Source organism: Bos javanicus, chromosome 3 (genome assembly GCF_032452875.1).
Source record: "Bos javanicus breed banteng chromosome 3, ARS-OSU_banteng_1.0, whole genome shotgun sequence".
Classification (NCBI taxonomy): Eukaryota; Metazoa; Chordata; class Mammalia; order Artiodactyla; family Bovidae; genus Bos; species Bos javanicus.
Window position 1 is genome coordinate 29,197,271 of NC_083870.1, and position 19,548 is coordinate 29,216,818.

The 19,548-nt window shown below is 40.1% G+C and overlaps 1 protein-coding gene and 1 long non-coding RNA gene across 4 annotated transcripts in view; one reads left to right on the forward strand and one right to left on the reverse strand.

Annotated features, from left to right (window-relative positions):
• TRIM33 (tripartite motif containing 33) overlaps nt 1–19,548 on the forward strand; it is a 144,729-nt gene that overhangs the window by 57,958 nt on the left and 67,223 nt on the right. For all 3 annotated transcript variants that reach the window (XM_061410527.1, XM_061410529.1, XM_061410528.1), the window contains exons 2-4: nt 4,657–4,775; nt 5,195–5,339; nt 5,503–5,635. In XM_061410527.1, coding sequence (XP_061266511.1) covers nt 4,657–4,775; nt 5,195–5,339; nt 5,503–5,635 — 397 coding nt within the window. The remainder of the gene's footprint in view (nt 1–4,656; nt 4,776–5,194; nt 5,340–5,502; nt 5,636–19,548) is intronic.
• Nucleotides 5,468–17,917, reverse strand: LOC133243601 (uncharacterized). The gene is made up of 3 exons (XR_009735156.1): nt 17,772–17,917; nt 9,521–9,688; nt 5,468–5,541 (listed from the first exon to the last, which is right to left on the reverse strand). It is a non-coding gene; the product is annotated as an uncharacterized LOC133243601 (long non-coding RNA).

A 19,548-nucleotide genomic window follows, 5' to 3' on the forward strand; every position in this document is an offset into this window, starting at 1 on the left:
GGGGAAAAGACTAGAGATCTCTTCAAGAATAGTAGAGATATCAAGGGACCATTTCATGCAAAGATGGACTCAATAAAGGACAGAAATGGTATGGACCTAAAGAAGCCTAAGATACTAAGAAGAGGTGGCAAGAATACACAGAAGAACAGTATAAAAAAGATCTTTACGACCCAGATAATCATGATGGCGTGATCACTCACCTAGAGCCAGACATCCTGGAATGTGAAGCCAAGTGGGCCTTAGGAAGCATCACTACGAACAAAGCTAGTGGAGGTGATGGAATTCCAGTTGAGCTATTTCAAATCCTAAAAGAAGATACTGTGAAAGTGCTGCACTCAATATGCCAGCAAATCTGGAAAACTCAGCAGTGGTCAAAGGACTGGAAAAGATCAGTTTTCATTCCAATTCCAAAGGAAGGCAATGCCAAAGAATGCTCAAACCACCACACAAGTGCACTCATCTCAATGCTAGCAAAGTATTGCTGAAATTTCTTCAAGCAGGCTTCAGTAATACGTGAACCGTGAACTTCCAGATGTTCAAGCTGGTTTTAGAAAAGGCAGAGGAACCAGAGATCAAATTGCCAACATCTGCTGGATCATGGAAAAAGCAAGAGAGTTCCAGAAAAACATCTATTTCTGCTTTATTGACTGTGCCAAACCTTTGACTGTGTGGATCACAATAAACTGTGGAAAATTCTGAAAGAGATGGGAATACCAGACCACCTGACCTTCCTCTTGAGAAACCTGTACGCAGGTGAGGAAGCAACAGTTAGAACTGGACATGGAACAACAGACTGGTTCCAAATAGGAAAAGGAGTACGCCAAGGCTGTATACTGTCACCCTGCTTATTTAACTTCTATGCAGAGTACATCATGAGAAACGTTGGGCTGGAAGAAGAACAAGCTGGAATCAAGATTGCCAGGAGAAATATCAGTAACCTCAGATATGCAGATGACACCACCCTTATGGCAGAAAGTGAAGGGGAACTAAAAAGCGTCTTGATGAAGGTGAAAGAGGAGACTGAAAAAATTGGCTTAAAGCTCAGCATTCAGAAAGCAAAGATCATGGCCTCTAGTCCCATCACTTCATGACAAATAGATGGGGAAAGAGTGGTAACAGTGGCTGACTTTATTTTTGGGGCTCCAAAATCACTGCAGATGGTGACTGCAGCCATGAAATTAAAAGACGCTTACTCCTTGGAAGGAAAGTTATGACCAACCTAGATAGCATATTCAAAAGCAGAGACATTAATTTGCCAACAAAGTTCTATCTAGTCAAGGCTATGGTTTTTGCAGTAGTCATGTATGGATGTGAGAGTTGGACTATAAAGAAAGCCTAGTGCCAAAGAATTGATGCTTTTGAACTGTGGTGTTGGAGAAGATTCTTGAGAGTCCCTTAGACTGCAAGGAGAGCCAAGCAGTCCATCTTCAGTTCAGTTGAGTTCAGTCACTCATTCGTGTCCGACTCTTTGCGACCCCATGAACCGCAGCACCCCAGGCCTCCATGTCTATCACCAACTCCTGGATTTCACCCAAACTCATGTCCATCGATTTGGTGATGCCATCCAGCCATCTCATCCTCTGTCGTCCCCTTTTTCTCCTGCCCCCAGTCTCTCCCAGCATCAGGGTCTTTTCCAATGAGTCAACTCTTCGCATGAGATGGCCAAAGTATTGGAGTTTCAACTTTAGTCCTTCCAATGAACACCCAGGCAGGACTGATCTCCTTCAGAATGGACTGGTTGGATCTCCTTGCAGACCAAGGGACTCTCAAGAATCTTCTCCAGCACCACAGTTCAAAAGCATCAATTCTTCGGCGCTCAGCCTTCTTCACAGTCCAACTCTCACATCCATACATGACCACTGGAAAAACCATAGCCTTGACTAGACGGACCTTTGTTGGCAAAGTAACGTCTCTACTTTTGAATATGCTGTCTAGGTTGGTCATAACTTTCCTTCCAAGGAGTTAGCATCTTTTAATTTCATGGCTGCAGTCACCGTCGGTAGTGATTTTGGAGCCCCCCAAAATAAAGTCTAACACTGTTTCCATTGTTTCCCCATCTATTTCCCATGAAGTGTGGTGGGACCAGATGCCATGATCTTAGTTTTCTGAATGTTGAGTTTTAAGCCAACTTTTTCAATCTCCTCTTTCACCTTCATCAAGAGGCTTTTTAGTTCCTCTTCACTTTCTGCCATAAGGGTGGTGTCATCTGCATATCTGAGGTTATTGATATTTCTCCCGGCAATCTTGATTCCAGCTTGTGCTTCTTCCAGCCCAACGTTTCTTCTGCATAGAAGTTAAATAAACAGGGTGACAATATACAGCCTTCACATACTCCTTTTCCTATTTGGAACCAGTCTGTCGTTCCATGTCCAGTTCTAATTGTTGCTTCCTCACCTGCATATAGGTTTCTCAAGAGGTAGGTCAGGTGGTCTGGTATTCCCATCTCTTTCAGAATTTTCCACAGTTTATTGTGATCCACGCAGTCAAAAGTTTGGCATAGTCAATAAAGCAGAAATAGATGTTTTTCTGGAACTGTCTTCCTTTTTCGATGATCCAGCAAATGTTGGCAGTTTGATCTCTGGTTCCTCTGCCTTTTCTAAAACCAGCTTGAACATTTGGAAATTCACTGTTCATGTATTGGCTGAAGCCTGGTTTGGAGAATTTTGAGCATTACTTTGCTAGCATTGAGATGAGTGCCATCGTGTGGTATTTTGATCATTGTTTGGCATTGCTTTTCTTTGGGATTGGAATGAAAACTGATCTTTTGCAGTCCTGGGACCACTGCTGAATTGACTGCTGAATTTTCCAAATTTGGGGACGTATTAAGTGCAGCACTCACAGCCTCATCTTCTTTTAGGATTTCAAATAGCTCAATTGGAATTCCATCACCTTCAGTAGCTTTGTTTATAGTGATGCTTTCTAAGGCCCACTTGACTTCACATTCCAGGATGTCTGGCTCTAGGTCAGTGATCACACCATCGTGATTATCTGGGTCATGAAGATCTTTTTTGTACAGTTCTTCTGTGTATTCTTGCCACCTCTACTTAATATCGTCTGCTTCTGTTAGGTCCATACCACTTCTGTCCTTTATCGAGCCCATCTTTGCATGAAATGTTCCCTTGGTATCTCTAATTTTTTTGAAGAGATCTCTAGTCTTTCCCATTCTGTTGTTTTCCTCTATTTCCTTGCATTGATCGCTGAGGAGGGCTTTCTTATCTCCTTGCTATTCTTTGGAACTCTGCATTCAGATGCTTATTTCTTTCCTTTTTTCCTTTGCTTTTTGCTTTTTTTTTTTTTTTTACAGCAATTTGTAAGGCCTCCTTAAACAGCCATCTTGCTTTTTTTGCATTTATTTTCCATGGGGATGGTCTTGATCCCTGTCTCCTGTACAGTGTCACGAACCTCCGTCCATAGTTCATCAAGCACTCTATCAGATGTAGTCACTTAAATCTATTTTCACTTCCACTGTATAATCATAGGGATTTGATTTAGGTCATACCTGAATGGTCTAGTGGTTTTCCCTACTTTCTCCAATTTAAGTCTGAATTTGGTAATAAGCAGTTCATGATCTGAGCCACAGTCAGTTCCCTGTCTTGTTTTTGCTGACTGTATAGAGCTTCTCCATCTTTGGCTGCAAAGAATATAATCAGTCTGATTTCGGTGTTGACCATCTGGTGATGTCCATGTGTAGAGTCTTTTCTTGTGTTGTTGGAAGAGGGTGTTTGCTATGACCAGTGTGTTTTCTTGGCAAAACTCTATTAGCCTTTGCTGTGCTTCATTCCGTATTCCAAGGCCAAATTTGTTTGTTACTCCAGGTGTTTCTTGACTTCCTACTTTTGCATTCCAGTCCCCTATAATGAAAAAGACATCTTTTTTGGGTGTTAGTTCCAAAAGGTCTTGTAGGTCTTCATAGAACTGTTCAAGTTCACCTTTTTCAGCGTTACTGGTACAGTCCATCTTAAAGGAGATCAATCCTGAGTCTTCAATGGAAGGACTGTTGTTGAAGCTGAAACTCTAGTACTTTGGCCACGTGATGCAAAGAGCTGACTGACTGGAAAAGACCATGATGCTGGGAAAGACTGAAGGCAGGAGCAGAAGGGGCGATGGAGGATGAGATGGTTGGATGATATCACCTACTCAATAGACATGAATTGGGTAAACCTCAGGAGTTGGTGATGGACAGGAGGCCTGGCCTGCTGTGATCCAAGGGGTTGCAAAGAGTCAGACATGACTGAACGATTGAACTGAAACTGATGACATTTTAGAGCCTATCAGAGAATCCAGGACAGTGTTGCCATCGCAGGAGCTTTAATTTAGTTACACTCGCAAAATCTCCTTTGCCATATAAAGGCATACAGTTTTCCAGTGATTAGGATCTGGATATCTTTCCGTGCCATTAGTACCAACCACATGTTGTAATGAAGAAGCAGCTTAAAGCTTTTTTATTTGCGTATTAATGCTTATTTTATCCTCCCTAATGGGTGTTATTTTCCCCCAATGAAATAACTCAGTGGAATAACATTTTACCCAGCTCTTAACACTCATTTCTTTTTTCTTACCTATGACATATGAATGATAGTTCACATATAGGCATCGTGTATAATTTCCTTATTTTTTCCTGAAAATATTTCTTAATGTTGTTGTTTTGTGTTGTAGTTGGTGTAATACGGTGCCCAGTATGCCGCCAAGAATGCAGACAAATAGACCTTGTGGATAATTATTTTGTGAAAGATACATCTGAAACCCCTAGCAGTTCTGATGAGAAATCAGAACAGGTATGCTTCTCAATTTTTCTTTATATTACTTTCTTCATTATCAGAATGTACATTGTAAGAAAACATGCCTGAATTGTTACATAAATTAGGATAGTTATGCCCTAGTTTCGTCTTTAAATTTGAAAATGAAGAGTATCTTTATTCTGCACCCTCAGACCTGGCTAAAAGAGATTAAAAGTTATCACTTAAAAATTCAAAGCTTGTGTCGATTTTATGTTCTGAGACTTAGATTTTTACCCACTTGAATATTTGATCTGGAAGGGAAGGATTTTGTTGAAGAGGAATGGATAGCAAGATGATTTTATTCTAGGTACAGTGAATTAGTATATTTGAGAGTAAGGTAGAAAAGTTTACTTGTTTATTTTGTGGATCTATCATTTGTAAATTTAATATAGGTTAGCATTTCTTTCCTCTTTTAGGTATGTACTAGTTGTGAAGACAATGCGAGTGCAGTTGGTTTTTGTGTCGAGTGTGGAGAATGGCTGTGTAAGACATGCATTGAAGCACATCAAAGAGTAAAATTCACTAAGGATCACTTGATCAGGAAGAAAGAAGATGTCTCAGGTAAGAGAGAAGCAGTTTTAATGATTACTATTCATCTCTCTCTTTTGCCCCTGTAGCATTTGTACTTAACTTTACAAGCTTTTGATACCATTATCGGTAAGAATTTATGAAGTCAGACAAAAATGGTGTTTAGTTTTAAAATATATGTTTTATTTTACTGCAGAGTCTGTTGGAGCATCTGGTCAGCGCCCTGTTTTCTGCCCTGTTCACAAACAAGAACAGTTGAAACTTTTCTGTGAAACGTGTGATAGACTGACATGTAGAGACTGTCAGCTATTGGAACACAAAGAACATAGGTACAGAAGTCATTATTGCTTATCAAGAAATATTATTAAAAGTTCTTATGGAATTATTTTTCCTAAAACAGATTTTTTTGTGTGTTTTATGTCTTAGAGCAAGATACATTTTTTGGTAAAATATTTAATGGTTTCTATATTCATATCTAATTGTCTTATGGATATTTATTGAAAATGTATTAATTAGTACGTGGATTTGGGTTGCAATAATAAGAGTTATATTATTTCTTCATATACAATCCCTCTGGTTAAAACTCACTTTTTTTTTTCAAGTGTTCTGTGGTATTTATCACAGGGTTATGGGCTTTGGCCTGTCATGTTAATAGGTAGTATTTTCATGTGTATGACTGATAGCCATTTTAGCATCAAAGCATGTAAATATACTGATTTCATGTCAGATTTAGTTTGTAGAAAAACTGGGGATTTATAAACATCCAAGTAGCATAGTTACTAATTCATTAAAATATAGCTTTGTATTTCAACCCTTTTACCCTCAGAATGCAATAATGTTCACTTATCACTAGCCTGTCACATCAGAACTGTTCTGGAAACTACTGAAATTTCTAGTTAGTTGTTAAGTTCAATTAACCACACTTAAATGTTTAACTCTAGGATGTTTTAGAGCTTTTAATTTGTTAGAGCCATTGGAATTTTTAAAGTTCTCTTAAAGAGAGGATACATGAATCCTATTCGCTAACAAGTATTGCATCCATAGTTTGTGCTGGGCACTTTTCTGAATGCCACATGTTTAATTCATACCAACCGCCCATGAAGTGTTGGTACTGACATCTCAGCTATTTCAAAGTGAGCAGGTCTACTCACAGAAAGCTTTAATAATGTATACAGCATGTCCCTGTATTATAGCTCTACCACTTATACCCTGTAAGTGGTAGAGCTAAGACTTGAACATAGTCAGTTGGAGTCCAGATCTGTTTTAGCTCATTTGCTCACTTTCTCCCATGTGATATTCAGAATATAGAATACAGTGTGTGGAATCTTTCAAACTTGATCTCATACAGGTAATGCTCTGTTTCCTTTTTCAAGACACCTTTCACTGTTCTACAGCCCATTTGGGTAGAAATGCTACTTTAAACTTTCATATCCTTTGTTACAAAGTGTTTCATCTTACCTACAAATTAGCTATTGTTTTATTGGAGGTGACTAATTTTGTAGATGCCTTCACTTTGGGTCCAGATCTAATCCTTGTTTTGTAATAAATCTAAGTAAGACATTAAATTACTTTCTCATAGCTGCTGTCAGGTTTTTGAGCTTTTAGACTTCTTTTGACTTTTTAAATTGATGGTGTAAAGCAAAAATAATAGGAACACAGCATTCTTTTTCCTGTGAAAGAATAGCTTCATCGACACCTCAAAGTTTCACGGTAATTCATCCTTCCTTTTCCGTTACCACTTTCCTTTACCATTATATCGAAGTCCCAGTTGCCTCTTGAATGTTCCTGCCTTTTCTTTAGTTCTTTCACACTTTGGATTTCCTGGGTGAACTGTGGCAGAGCCAATGGCATTGGGCTTGAAGCCTTGGCTCCTGTCGCAGCTCGTTCACAGCCAGCGTCCTTGCTTTGAGTTTTCCCGTCAGATTCGCTCTGTCTGTACTGCTGCCAGTACCATTTGGCTGACATGTGCCTCACCTACCCCAGCCACTTTAAAAACACCCTTCCGTGTACCTCACAGAGCCTAAAGTGTTCAGGATATAGCACTCATCAATGGCACCCCACTCCAGTACTCTTGCTTGGAAAATCCCATGGACGGAGGAGCCTGGTGAGCTGCAGTCCATGGGGTCGCTAAGAGTCGGATACGACTGAGCGACTTCACTTTCACTTTTCACTTTCATGCATTGGAGAAGGAAATGGCAACCCACTCCAGTGTTCTTGCCTGGAGAATCCCAGGGATGGGGGAGCCTGGTGGGCTGCCGTCTATGGGGTCGCACAGAGTCGGACATGACTGAAGTGACTTAGCAGCAGCGAGTCTTACCAGACTGTTTCCTTATCATCTGCACAAAGTTCAGAAACAGTCCTCAAGACCACCTCTTTTGTCACACCAACTTCAGGGTTCAGTAAAAACGCATACACAGGGGATAACAGCATGCAGGCCAGCTCATTGATATGATTCATTGTTACATTCTTCAGTTAAAGTGGTACCCTTCTAAACAGATTGCTTTCTGTACACTTTGGAACCACCATCCATAAACCACACAGCTCTTTGTTAGCTAATAGCTGTTTTTAGAGTACCACCTATGTGATCATAGCATTCAGCAGTTCCTTTGGTAGTTCCAAAGTCATGTTTAGAGGGAAAGAGAGTATAGTGACTCAGACAATAAATAATCTGCCTAAAATGCAGGAGACCTTGGTTCGATCCCTGGGTCAGGAAGCTCCCCTGGAGAAAGAAATGGCAATCCGCTCCAGTATTATTGCCTGGAGAATCCCATGGACAGAGGAGCCTGGCAGGCTACAGTTCCATGGGGTATCAAAAGAGTCGAACACAACTGAGTGACTTAACACTTTCACTTTCACCTGCTCATAAATATGATAGAATATTTCTTTGCATCCTCTTGGTTGCATGTTCCTGCACAAACCATCTCTGTTTTTGTGGAACACTTCTGGACTCTGCCTTCCTTATTCGTTTTCTCCTGTCACTCAAGACATAAGGGGTATTTCAGGTTTCATGGTTATGTTATGCCCTTCAGTCACAGTGTCAACCTCAGTGCCCAGTGGCAAACTAGTTATTTTCTCTTAAGTAGCATGTGTTTTACCATGGCATCCAGAAATTTTCTGGTCCAAAATCCTGGATCTCTGCTGAGTGGCACTCAGAGGTTTTTGCCGTGTGTTTCGATCTTCGTATGTGTTGCTAACACTTCCAAAATCACGTCTAGTTGTGGATCACAGGGTCCGTAAGCATCAAGAGAAAGACTGCTTTTTGCTGTTCACACATAGTTCAGGCCCTCATTCAAATATAATTTTCTTTTGGGTGGTTGTATTGGTAAAATTCCCAGATGTGGAGTATATATTCTTTAAAATTCAAATATACCAACCAAATATTGGCGCTACTTGTTTAGTTCTAGGAATGTAGGTGGCAGAAGCTATTTATTTTTTTTTTTGCCTGTGGAATGATAAAGGTGGCTCCTACCTAGCTTATCCCTAAGAATAAACATAAATTAGGGTCTTTCCACATGAAAAACTGCATTTGGCTTTTCTTCAGAGTTAGAGGGAAAATTTTTTTTGCATGTTCAGTCCCTGAATGCCACTTATTATTAAGTCTGCTGTATATATTTTTTCTGTTGTTCAAACCATATCAAGGACTGCTGATGCTGTGGTGGCATTATTGAGTTCAAGCTTTAAATAGTCTACTGTTAACTGGATGAACCATTTATTTTTTCACAGGGTGCACATGGTTATTGTACAAAGAATTCATTGGTACATATGAGAGCATAGCAGCTTCTCATTTGTCATTAAAGTCATAAATTCTTTTTATCCATTAGGTATCCTCTACTGTCACAAGTCGACAACTTCTGTGGACTTGGACAGTTTTAATTGTTCCCATTTAGCATGTCTAATCAAGACTTGCCTTAAGGTGAAAATGTATGTCTTGTGTTTTACTATATTAGACAGTATCAGTAATACCCATTCTACTAATCATATAAAGGAGAGATAAAACTATTTCACATAGTTTGTTCATATCAGTATGTTCCAGCTTTCACACAGACTTTCACTTTAATGCTGTCAACCATCCCTCTCTTTCCAGTCTAACCTTAACATCCATTATGACTTCAGCAGGTTTTAGAATCATAGCACATTAGGCTCCTATGTCAGGGAGTCCCAGAAATGTCTTTTATCCAACGCCAGGCTATTTTACCCACACAAATGCATATTACCTTGTGTTTTCCAGCTGGACTTTGAGCCAGAAGACCCTGGCCTCTCCTTCAGTTCTCAATTTGATTAGTCCATGGAATAGTTGCTCCAGGGAGTACAAGGTCAGGTTCTCATTGTCATCTTTTCCAGCTTTTAACATTTCTTCCTCCAGCTTTTAACATTTCTTCATACTAGGGTGAATATAACAGAGTTGTTTAATGCCTTTTAACATTGAGGACCAGCAGTAGCTCCCATTGGTCCTCCCAACCCCCTAGAGTGCTGCATTTAAGTCCTTTGTTTCAACCCTGTCATTGTTTGCTTTATTCATATCTTCCCCCCTCCCCATTTTTAAACAGCCATCTAAAATTTTTCATCCTTTTGGGATAAATCCCTTGACTCTCTTGTTTGTCTTTTCCTGTGTTCTTGTGAATCACCCGTTTTCTCAGCATCTGTAAGGCCCATAAAGCTGAGACAATAAATCTGATAAGGCATCTCAGATTATTGCTAGGTTTTGCAGCAGAAAAATTACATGGGGGTACCCATGTATAAGGGTCCCCCTCAACTGTATTATTTACCTTGACTTTAGTAAGAGGCATACTCAGTAGACGAATATCCTGATCTTCATAATGCTAATCTCACATGGCTTGAATAAGAGGCATGTCAATCAGTTCTGAGAAGTTCTAGTTGGCATTTATAGGAGAAGGACAATGACCTGTCTGAGGGTAAAAATACTTGACAGTCCACTAAGCTAGCTGTCCCCTCGGGAATGACCTGCTGTGTAATAGAGATTTTGGATAACCATCTGTGGTGGTTCAGCAATGAGTGGTGGGTCCCACATCAGCTCAGACATTGCTCTTCTATTCTGCAGCATTCAAAATCAACAATACTGCCTCTAAGTGTTGTAACTCTCACAGTATTTTCATAAAGGTATTTTCAGGAAGCATACAATGTCTACCCACAAAATGAAATAATTCCTTAGCATTTTACACTCTGATTTCATTAGTTTCTTGATTTTGTCTTTCCTCAACCTGGACTACATTGTTATTGGAAGTCGTAGAGGTGCTGCCTGTTTTCCCAGTGTAATTTTTCCATTTGGAATGGCCCTTAGGCTAGTGGCTGTAGCTCAGCCTGGCTGCAATCTAAGCTTTGCCCAGTGAGTGTCAGGATCTGTCCCAACACACTCTTCATTTTAGCTAGTACAGATGACAATATCCAAGGAATTGTTTAATTACCTTATTTCTTATTAGTTTGCATTTCCTTGTTTATCCAGTGAGTTAGCTCCTAGGGAGTTGGATCTAGTTTCTAAGTTCTGTTGGTAACTTTTACCTCTGATAACCACAGCTGCAGTTACATACTATCATTGAGTAGATAGTCATCCAAGAATCAAAGGTTCATAACCCTTGTCATCTTTTCCTCCTTCTTCCCTACCACAAGTTTCAGTGAGTCAGTGTCATTCTAGTGAATCCCACTTTTGATGTTAACTCTGAAGTTAGAGGACAATTCACAGATCCTCTCTTACTTCTGATACCAACTGTAGAATTTGGGGTGATCCCCCCAAACCATTCACAGTTCTAAATAAAATTTATCTTATTCATTCTCACTCTGGCACCAGTTCCAAGTTCAGAATTTCCCAAGACTACCCTCAGATTTAATAATTTGTTACAACTCACTGAAAGCTATATGTTTACAGCTAACATTTATTACAGTGAAAGGATATAGATTAAAATCATCCAAGGAAAAGGCATGGGGCAGAGTCTAGGAGAGTTCTAAATGTAGGATTTCCAGTTGTCTTTTCTCAGTGAAATTCTTAATGTAATTAACTCCTAGCAATGATGTGTGACAGCATGAAGGGAATATTGCCAACCAAGGAGGCTTGCATGAGTCTTGGCGTCCAGGATTTTTATTGGAATTCTGTCATGTAGATACAGATGGAGTTTACTGTCCATGTAATTGACCTGTCTCCAGCCCTTCCTGGGGTTGAGCTGAAGACCCTACAATAAATCATATCATTAGCATGTGGCCTTAAGGCCCCAAATTGAAACAAAAGTACTTTTGTCAGGCAGTACATTTCAAGGGCTTAGAGATGCCCTTCCAGCTGCTGAGGGCAAAGGCCAGACCTCTCTTTGGGCAAAGTTAAATTCTTAGAATCTGTTATCTCCTATTTATACTCTTAATGGTTTGCTTTTCTTAACGTACAGAACACTGTCAGTAGAACTATTTCTTTTATTGATGTTTCTTTTTATTTCTTTAAATTATGAAAGTATATGATAACACATTTGCAAAAGACTTGGAAAATACAGAACAAAGTTACATGTGAAAGTGAAAGTGAAGTTGCTCAGTCGTGTCTGACTCTTTGCGGCCCTATGGACTGTAGCCTACTAGTCTCTACCGTCCATGGGATTTTTCCAGGCAGGAATACTGGAGTGGGTTGCCATTTCCTCCTCCAGGGGATCTTCCTGACCCAGGGATCGACCTTGGGTCTCCCGCATTGCAGGCAGACTCTTTACCATCTGAGCCACAAGGGAAAAACTGTATGTAAAAAGTTACATATAGTTCCACTATATATAATTATTTTTTCAGGTAGATAAATTAAGATTTTTAGTTGGAGTTTTAATATCAAACTCTCAAAAATTAGAATGAATAGACAGAAAAGTAGAAGGGTGTAGTAGACCTGAAAAGCACCATGAACCAATTCAACATAATTAAAATTTATACAGTTTTCACACAACAGCAGGATACAAATTCTATTCAAGTTCCCATAGACTGTAAACCAGAAGACACTGAAACATATCTAGGGATGTAAAGCATGGTGCAGAAATTCCATGGTCTAAAGGTATTGAAATCATACAGAGTCTGTTTCAAGAACTATTTCTTAAAGCCAGTTCACTTTGGTATCTTGCCTTTTTTAACACTTTCATTCCAACTTATCTACTCCGTTTCTATGTCTGGACTTAAGGCCTTTAGGGCTAGTTCAAGGGGCTCAGTTTCTCAGATGCTTATTAATCAAATTGGGTTTCCCATCTCTTCTTGATTCACTGATGTAATTGTGATGGTACATATTTTCTTAGAAAATCCCACCATCTAGTAGAGATTTAAAAATGTATTTCCTTAGAAATAGACCATAAAAGATTTTATTAGCATAGCCATAGATTTGAGTCATTGGTCATTTTAGCAATCTAATTTTTTAAATAATTTATTATATTTTAAAAGAAATACTCTAATTCTTACAGTTCTCTTTTGTTTTTGTTCTTTACTAAGCTTGAGTCGGACATGACTGAAGTGACTTAGCATGATGAATCTTGATTTTATAAGAAAGATGTGAATTTTTTCTTGATCAAACTTTAGCCTCATTCCAAGAATCATGACTGACTTACATATGTACTCAGTCACGTCCAATTGTTTCTGGCCTTATGGACTGTAGCCTGCAAGGCTCCTCTGTCCCTGGAATTCTCCAAGCAAGAACACTGGTGTGGGTTGCCATTTTCTCCTCCAGGGAATCTTCCTGACTCAGGAATTGAACCCGTGTCACTTACATCTCCTGCATTGACAGGCAGATTCTTTACCACACTGACTTACATATTCTATATTTATATTTTTTAGTCCCCTCTTACCCGCCCATTCTTTTAAAGGTGACTGCTACATAGTATAGTGATACAGATGGTGAACTCTGGTATGTATGTGCACGAGTGTGTATCTTTCACATGGAGAAAATTTAGTAGTACCACCCTAAAGTGGGTGTGAGGTTTGAATTGAGAATTGTACCCATGAAGTGCTTAACACAGTAAGGGCTCAGTAGCAGTCTGACCATTGTTATATTTTGTTTTTGGTCATGCTGCCAGGCTTTTTGGAGTTCCCTAACCAGAGGTTGAACCTGGGCCCTCGGCAGTGAAAGCACAGAGTTCTAACCACCAGACCAGCATGGAATTCCTTATTTTTTCTAAAAGTACTTTCTTGAGATTTTTGGTTTTCTTAACAGTCTCATTGTTTCAAAAAAGGAAAGCATCTATAGAATTTTTTTAAATTATTGTTTATATTTATTTGTTTTTGACTGTGCTGGGTTTTTGTTGCTGCAGTGGCTTTTCTCTAGTTGTGGCAAATGGGGACTACTCTGTAGGTACAGGGCACGGGTTTCTCATTGTGTTGGCTTCTCGTTTCAGAGTAAGATGCAAAGGTGTCAGTAGTTGTGATTCCCAGACAGCACAGGCTCAATAGTTGTGGCTCATGGGCTTAGTTGTTCTGTGGCATGTAGGATCTTCCTGGATCAGGGATCAAACCCATGTCTCCTGCATTGGCAGGTGGATTTTTTTTTTTTTTTAATCACTGAGCCACAAGGGAAACCCTGCATCTATCGAATTTTATGAAATTTTTTTATCTCAAAGTACTGCATAGTTTCTAGCTAAACCGTGGGGTTATTTCTCCTCTCTCTAGTAATTCTGTTCACAGTATACGAGTATGAAAAATGTCTAGGGCTTCCCTGGCGGTTCACTGTTTAAGAATTCACCTTGCAATGCAGGAAACACTGGTTTGATCCCTGATGTGGGAAGATTCCACATGCCGGAGCAACTGGGCCCATGTGCCATAAATACTGAGCCAATGCACTCTACATCCTGTGGTCTGCAACAAGAGAAGCCTGAGCACTGCAACCAGAGAAAACCCAAGTGCAGCAACAAAAATCCTGCACAGCTAAAAGTTTAAAACAAGAAAAAAAGATTCTAATTCATTAAAGTATAGACTTATATAAAAGACAAGAATGAAATAAGAGACACCATTGAACATTTCAGTTAATTTTTCAAAACAAGGGAAATGGATTGAATATTTTTGAATCTGATAATTGACCTAGTAGAGTTGAGTGAAATACAACCCAGGATCATGCAAATAAGGTATAAAGGAAGCCGCTTGATTTATTTCCCAGAAGTCTATGGTGGCTCAGAATCTGGAGGTGATAGGTATCACAAAAGTTAGGATTATTCTCTGGATAAGTAAAATCAGAGGCTCTGGACTTGGGGATGATAGGTGTAGATGGAGGGTCTGGATGAGGTACTTGGCTATAATTGAGGAAATTAAAGTGTAAATCTGCATACTAAACTATGGGATGTTCATGTACCCAAGTTGATTCCAGATTGCCAGTAGTGAACTTTTACATTTCACTATTCTTCACTATGCTTCCCAGGTGGCTCAGTGGTAAAGAATTTGCGTGCAAAGCAGGAGACACGGGTTCGATCCCTGGGATGGGAAAATTCCCTGGAGAAAGAAATGGCAATCCACTCCAGTATTCTTGCCTGGGAAATCGCATGGACAGAGGAGCCTGACAGGCTGCAGTCCATGGGATCACAAAAGAGTCAGATGCAACTTAGCAACTGAGCAATGACATGACAATAGACTAAGAAACTGAACATGGAACAGCAATGGGTTCAAAATTGGGAAAGGAGTACAGCAAGGCTGTACGTTGTTACCTTGCTTATTTAACTTACATGCAGAGTTCATCATTTCAAATGCTGGACTGTATCACAAGCTGAAATCAAGTTTGATGGGAGAAATATCAACAATCTCAGATATGCAGGTGATACCACTCTAATGGCAGAAAGTGAAGAGGAACTATTGAGCCTCTTGATGAGGGTGAAAGAGGAGAGTGAAAAAGCTGGCTTAAACCTCAACATTCAAAAAAAAACTAAGATCATAGCATCCAGTCCCATTCGGATCAGATCAGATCAGATTAGTCACTCAGTCGTGTCCGACTCTTTGTGACCCCACGAATCGCAGCATGCCAGGACTCCCTGCCCATCACCAACTCCCAGAGTTCACTCAGACTCACGTCCATCGAGTCAGTGATGCCATCCAGCCATCTCATCCTCTGTCGTCCCCTTCTCCTCTTGCCCCCAATCCCTCCCAGCATCAGAGTCTTTTCCAATGAGTCAACCCTTCGCATGAGGTGGCCAAAGTACTGGAGTTTCAGCTTTAGCATCATTCCTTCCAAAGAAATCCCAGGGCTGATCTCCTTCAGAATGGACTGGTTGGATCTCCTTGCAGTCCAAGGGACTCTCAAGACTCTTCTCCAACACCACAGTTCAAAAGCATCAATTCTTTGGCGCTCAGCCTTCTTCACAATCCAACTCTCACATCCATACGTGACCATAGGAAAAACCATAGCCTTGACTAGACGAACCTTTGTTGGCAAAGTAATGTGTCTGCTTTTGAATATGCTATTTAGGTTGGTCATAACTTTCCTTCCAAGGAGTAAGGGTCTTTTAATTTCATGGCTGCAGTCACCATCTGCAGTGATTTTGGAGCCCAGAAAAATAAAGTCTGACACTGTTTCCACTGTTTCCCCATCTATTTCCCATGAAGTGATGGGACCAGATGCCATGATCTTCGTTTTCTTAATGTTGAGCTTTAAGCCAACTTTTTCACTCTCCTCTTTCACTTTCATCAAGAGGCTTTTGAGTTCCTCTTCACTTTCTGCCATAAGGGTGGTGTCATCTGCATATCTGAGGTTATTGATATTTCTCCCGGCAATCTTGATTCCAGCTTGTGTTTCTTCCAGTCCAGCGTTTCTCATGATGTACTCTGCATATAAGTTAAATAAACAGGGTGACAGTATACAGCCTTGATGTACTCCTTTTCCTATTTGGAACCAGTTTGTTGTTCCCTGTCCAGTTCTAACTGTTGCTTCCTGACCTGCATACAAATTTCTCAAGAGGCAGATCAGACAGTCTGGTATTCCCATCTCTTTCAGAATTTCCCACAGTTTATTGTGATCCACACAGTCAAGGCTTTGGCATAGTCAATAAAGCAGAAATGGATGTTTTTCTGGAACTCTCTTGCTTTTTCCATGATCCTGCGGATCCCATTACTTCCTGGCAAATAGAAGGGGAAAAAGTGAAGCAGTGACAGATTTTATTTTCTTGGGCTCCAAAATCACTGTGGACGGTGACTCCAGCCATGAAATTCAAAGACACTTGCCCCTTGGAAGAAAAGCGGTGACAAACCTAGACAGCGTATTTAAAAGCAGAGATGTCTTTGCTGACAAAGGTCCATCTAGTCAAAGCTTTGGTTTTTCCAGTAGTCATGTATGGATGTGAGAGTTGGACCATAAGGAAGGCTGAGTGCCGAAGAATTAATCCTTTTAAACTGTGGTGCTGGAGAAGACTCTTGAGAGTCCTTGGACTACAAGGAGATCAAACCAGTCAATACTAAATGAATTCAACAATGAATATTCACTGGAAGGACTGTTGCTGAAGCTCCAATTCTTTGACTACCTGTTGCAAAGAGCTGACTCATTGGAAAAGACCCCGATGGTGGGAAAGATTGAAGGCAAAAGGAGAAGAGGGTGACAGAGGACAAGATAGTTAAATAGCATCATCAACTCAGTGACGTGAATTTGAGCAAACTCCAAGAGATAGTGGAGGACAGAGGAGCCTGATGTACTATATATAGTTTGTGGGGTGGCAAAGAGTAGGACTGGATTCAGCTCAGCGACTGAACAACAATAAAAGCAACAAAAAACTTCACTCTGCTTGCTGTAATTAGAGGTTTTTTCACTCTCTGGAGAAAGTAGATATTTAGAAGAGGCCTTCTAATGTTGCTATTTGGTGTTCATTTCTTATTAAAAAGATTGCCTTACAGTGAAGCCCATCAGTTCATAGATTCTACTGTCTCTCACAGATGATTATAAACATTTTTATTTTTATTTATTTATTTTTTATATTGTTCTTTCAACTTTATTGTAGGTTTAAAAACTTCAAAACAAAAAAGAAAAACTTCAAAAAAGAATCTTTCAAAACTTCAAAAAACTTCCCTGGCAGTCCAGTGGTTAAAATTCCCTGCTCCCAATGAAGGGCGCACAGCTTTGATCCCTGGTCAGTGAACTAGGATCCTGCATGCCATGCTGCTGCTGCTAAGTCGCTTTAGTCGTATCCTACTCTGTGCAACCCCATAGATGGTAGCCCACTAGGCTCCCCTGTCCATGGGATTTTCCAGGCAAGAGTACTGGAGTGCGGTGCCATTGCCTTCTCCATTATAAGCAGTTTTAAAGTATATTTAAATATAAATGGGTCATCTGACTTCTGATGAGAGACAGTGTCATATGCCATGCATTTTGACATAGTTAAGAATTCTCAACTTGTATCTCTCGTCTGGCTTCAAATATAGGGACTAGAAAAGCTAAGTATTCCCTTTCTCAACATTTCTGGCATTAAGGTAGTTCTCATTTACAGTTTATGCCCCTAAAATACAAGCAGAAATCTGTTTAGAGCATGATTTTCAGAAAGTATTTACCTTTTTGATAAAAGGGACAGAAGTTGCTGGTGTGACCCATCTTCCTCCTTTTTCCTTCCTTAAATTTGGATGATTCTTAGAACTCTGACATCATTATATGTTCATGAGGGTAAAGGCAAGAGCATCTCAGAGGTTCTATCTTTGATGTTGTTAAACTAACACCGTCAGCTGCCCGCGTTTGTTCTTGTTTTATGAGCCACTGTTAGTCACCACAGCTGTACATGTCTCTGATTGATACAGGTATCCACATGAAAGAGCATGAAAGGACATAACATAGGAACAAAAGGAAATGTAAAATAAAAATTATGACGTTCTGAATTAATGACAAGCTATTGGTTACAAATTAATGACAGAGTCTCTACAAAAGAAGCAGTTTAAAGGCAGTCTGGCAGTTAAGACTCCGCACTTTGATTTCTACTGCTTTGTACTGTAGGGGGTGCAAGTTCCTCCATCCCTGGTGGAGGAAATAAGATCTTAGCACATGCTAGTGACACAGGCCCCACCCCACCCCCCACCCCCCAAGTGATTAAAATACAAAAGAACTCTTGGAAGTATGATAGGTAAAAAGAAAACTCAATTGGTCTTTTCTTTTTTAAAAATCATATATTTATTTATGGCCGCGCTGAGTCTTCACTGCTGCATCCGGGCTTTCTCTAGTTGTGGTGAGCAGAGGGTGCTTTGCTTGTGGTGCACAAACTTCTTGTTGCCATGGCTTGTCTTGTGGAGCTTGGGCTGTAGGCATGCTCCCTTCAGTAGTTGTGGCAGGTGGGCTCAGTAGTTGTGACCTACTGGCTTAGTTGCTCCATGGCATGTGGGATCTTCCCACACGGGATCTAACCTGGGTCTCCTGCAATGGCAGATGGATTCTTAACCACTGGATCACCAGGGAAATCCTATCGATAGGTTCGATAAATTCTATTTAGCCTCCTAGAAAACAAAACAAAAAGATTTTTAAAAAGATTTAAAAGGTATAAGAGGTCCTTTGCTTACTAGTATGAATTATAGAAAAATAAATGAAATTATCAAGTAATATAAGAAATTCTTCTATAAACCCAGAATTGCCAATCTGAAATGACCCATTTAATGCCCATTACACTAACAGTAAAGGATTCCTATCAGAGTTGTATATCATCATAAAGGGATGATACTTGATGGGTTAGAGTGGAGATAAGCAGAGTTGCCAAAGAATCGAGTAGGTAACCTACAGAGAAATGGGAATCTAAATATGATCTTTAAAAGTAGCAGTACTAGGAGGTAGAAGACACTGAAACTAACTGCAACAGTTGGGAGATTGACAGGGAAAGATTTTCAACCTAGAAGTCTATATCCAAACTGTTAATCGATGTGAGAGTAAGATGTAGACATTTTGCAGCATGCGAGGATTCAGAAACTGCCTCCCATACACCACTTTCTGGAGAGCTGTTAAAGAATGTGACCCATACAAATGTTAGTAAACCAAGAAAGTGAATGGGAATGCCTAGAATGACAGGTGTATCCTAGCTAGTTTAGACTGAAACATCAGGACTGAGGACCACATGAAGGATGCCTCAAGAAAAAAAATTGAACTACTTCTACTGAATTTGTTATCTTAGGTCTTTTCAGTTCAGTTCAGTTCAGTTCAGTCGCTGAGTCGTGTCCGACTCTTTGCGACCCCATGAATTGCAGCATGCCAGGCCTCCCTGTCCATCGCCAACTCCCAGAGTTCACCCAAACTCATGTCCATCGAGTCGGTGATGCCATCCAGCCGTCTCATCCTCTGTCGTCCCCTTCTCCTCCT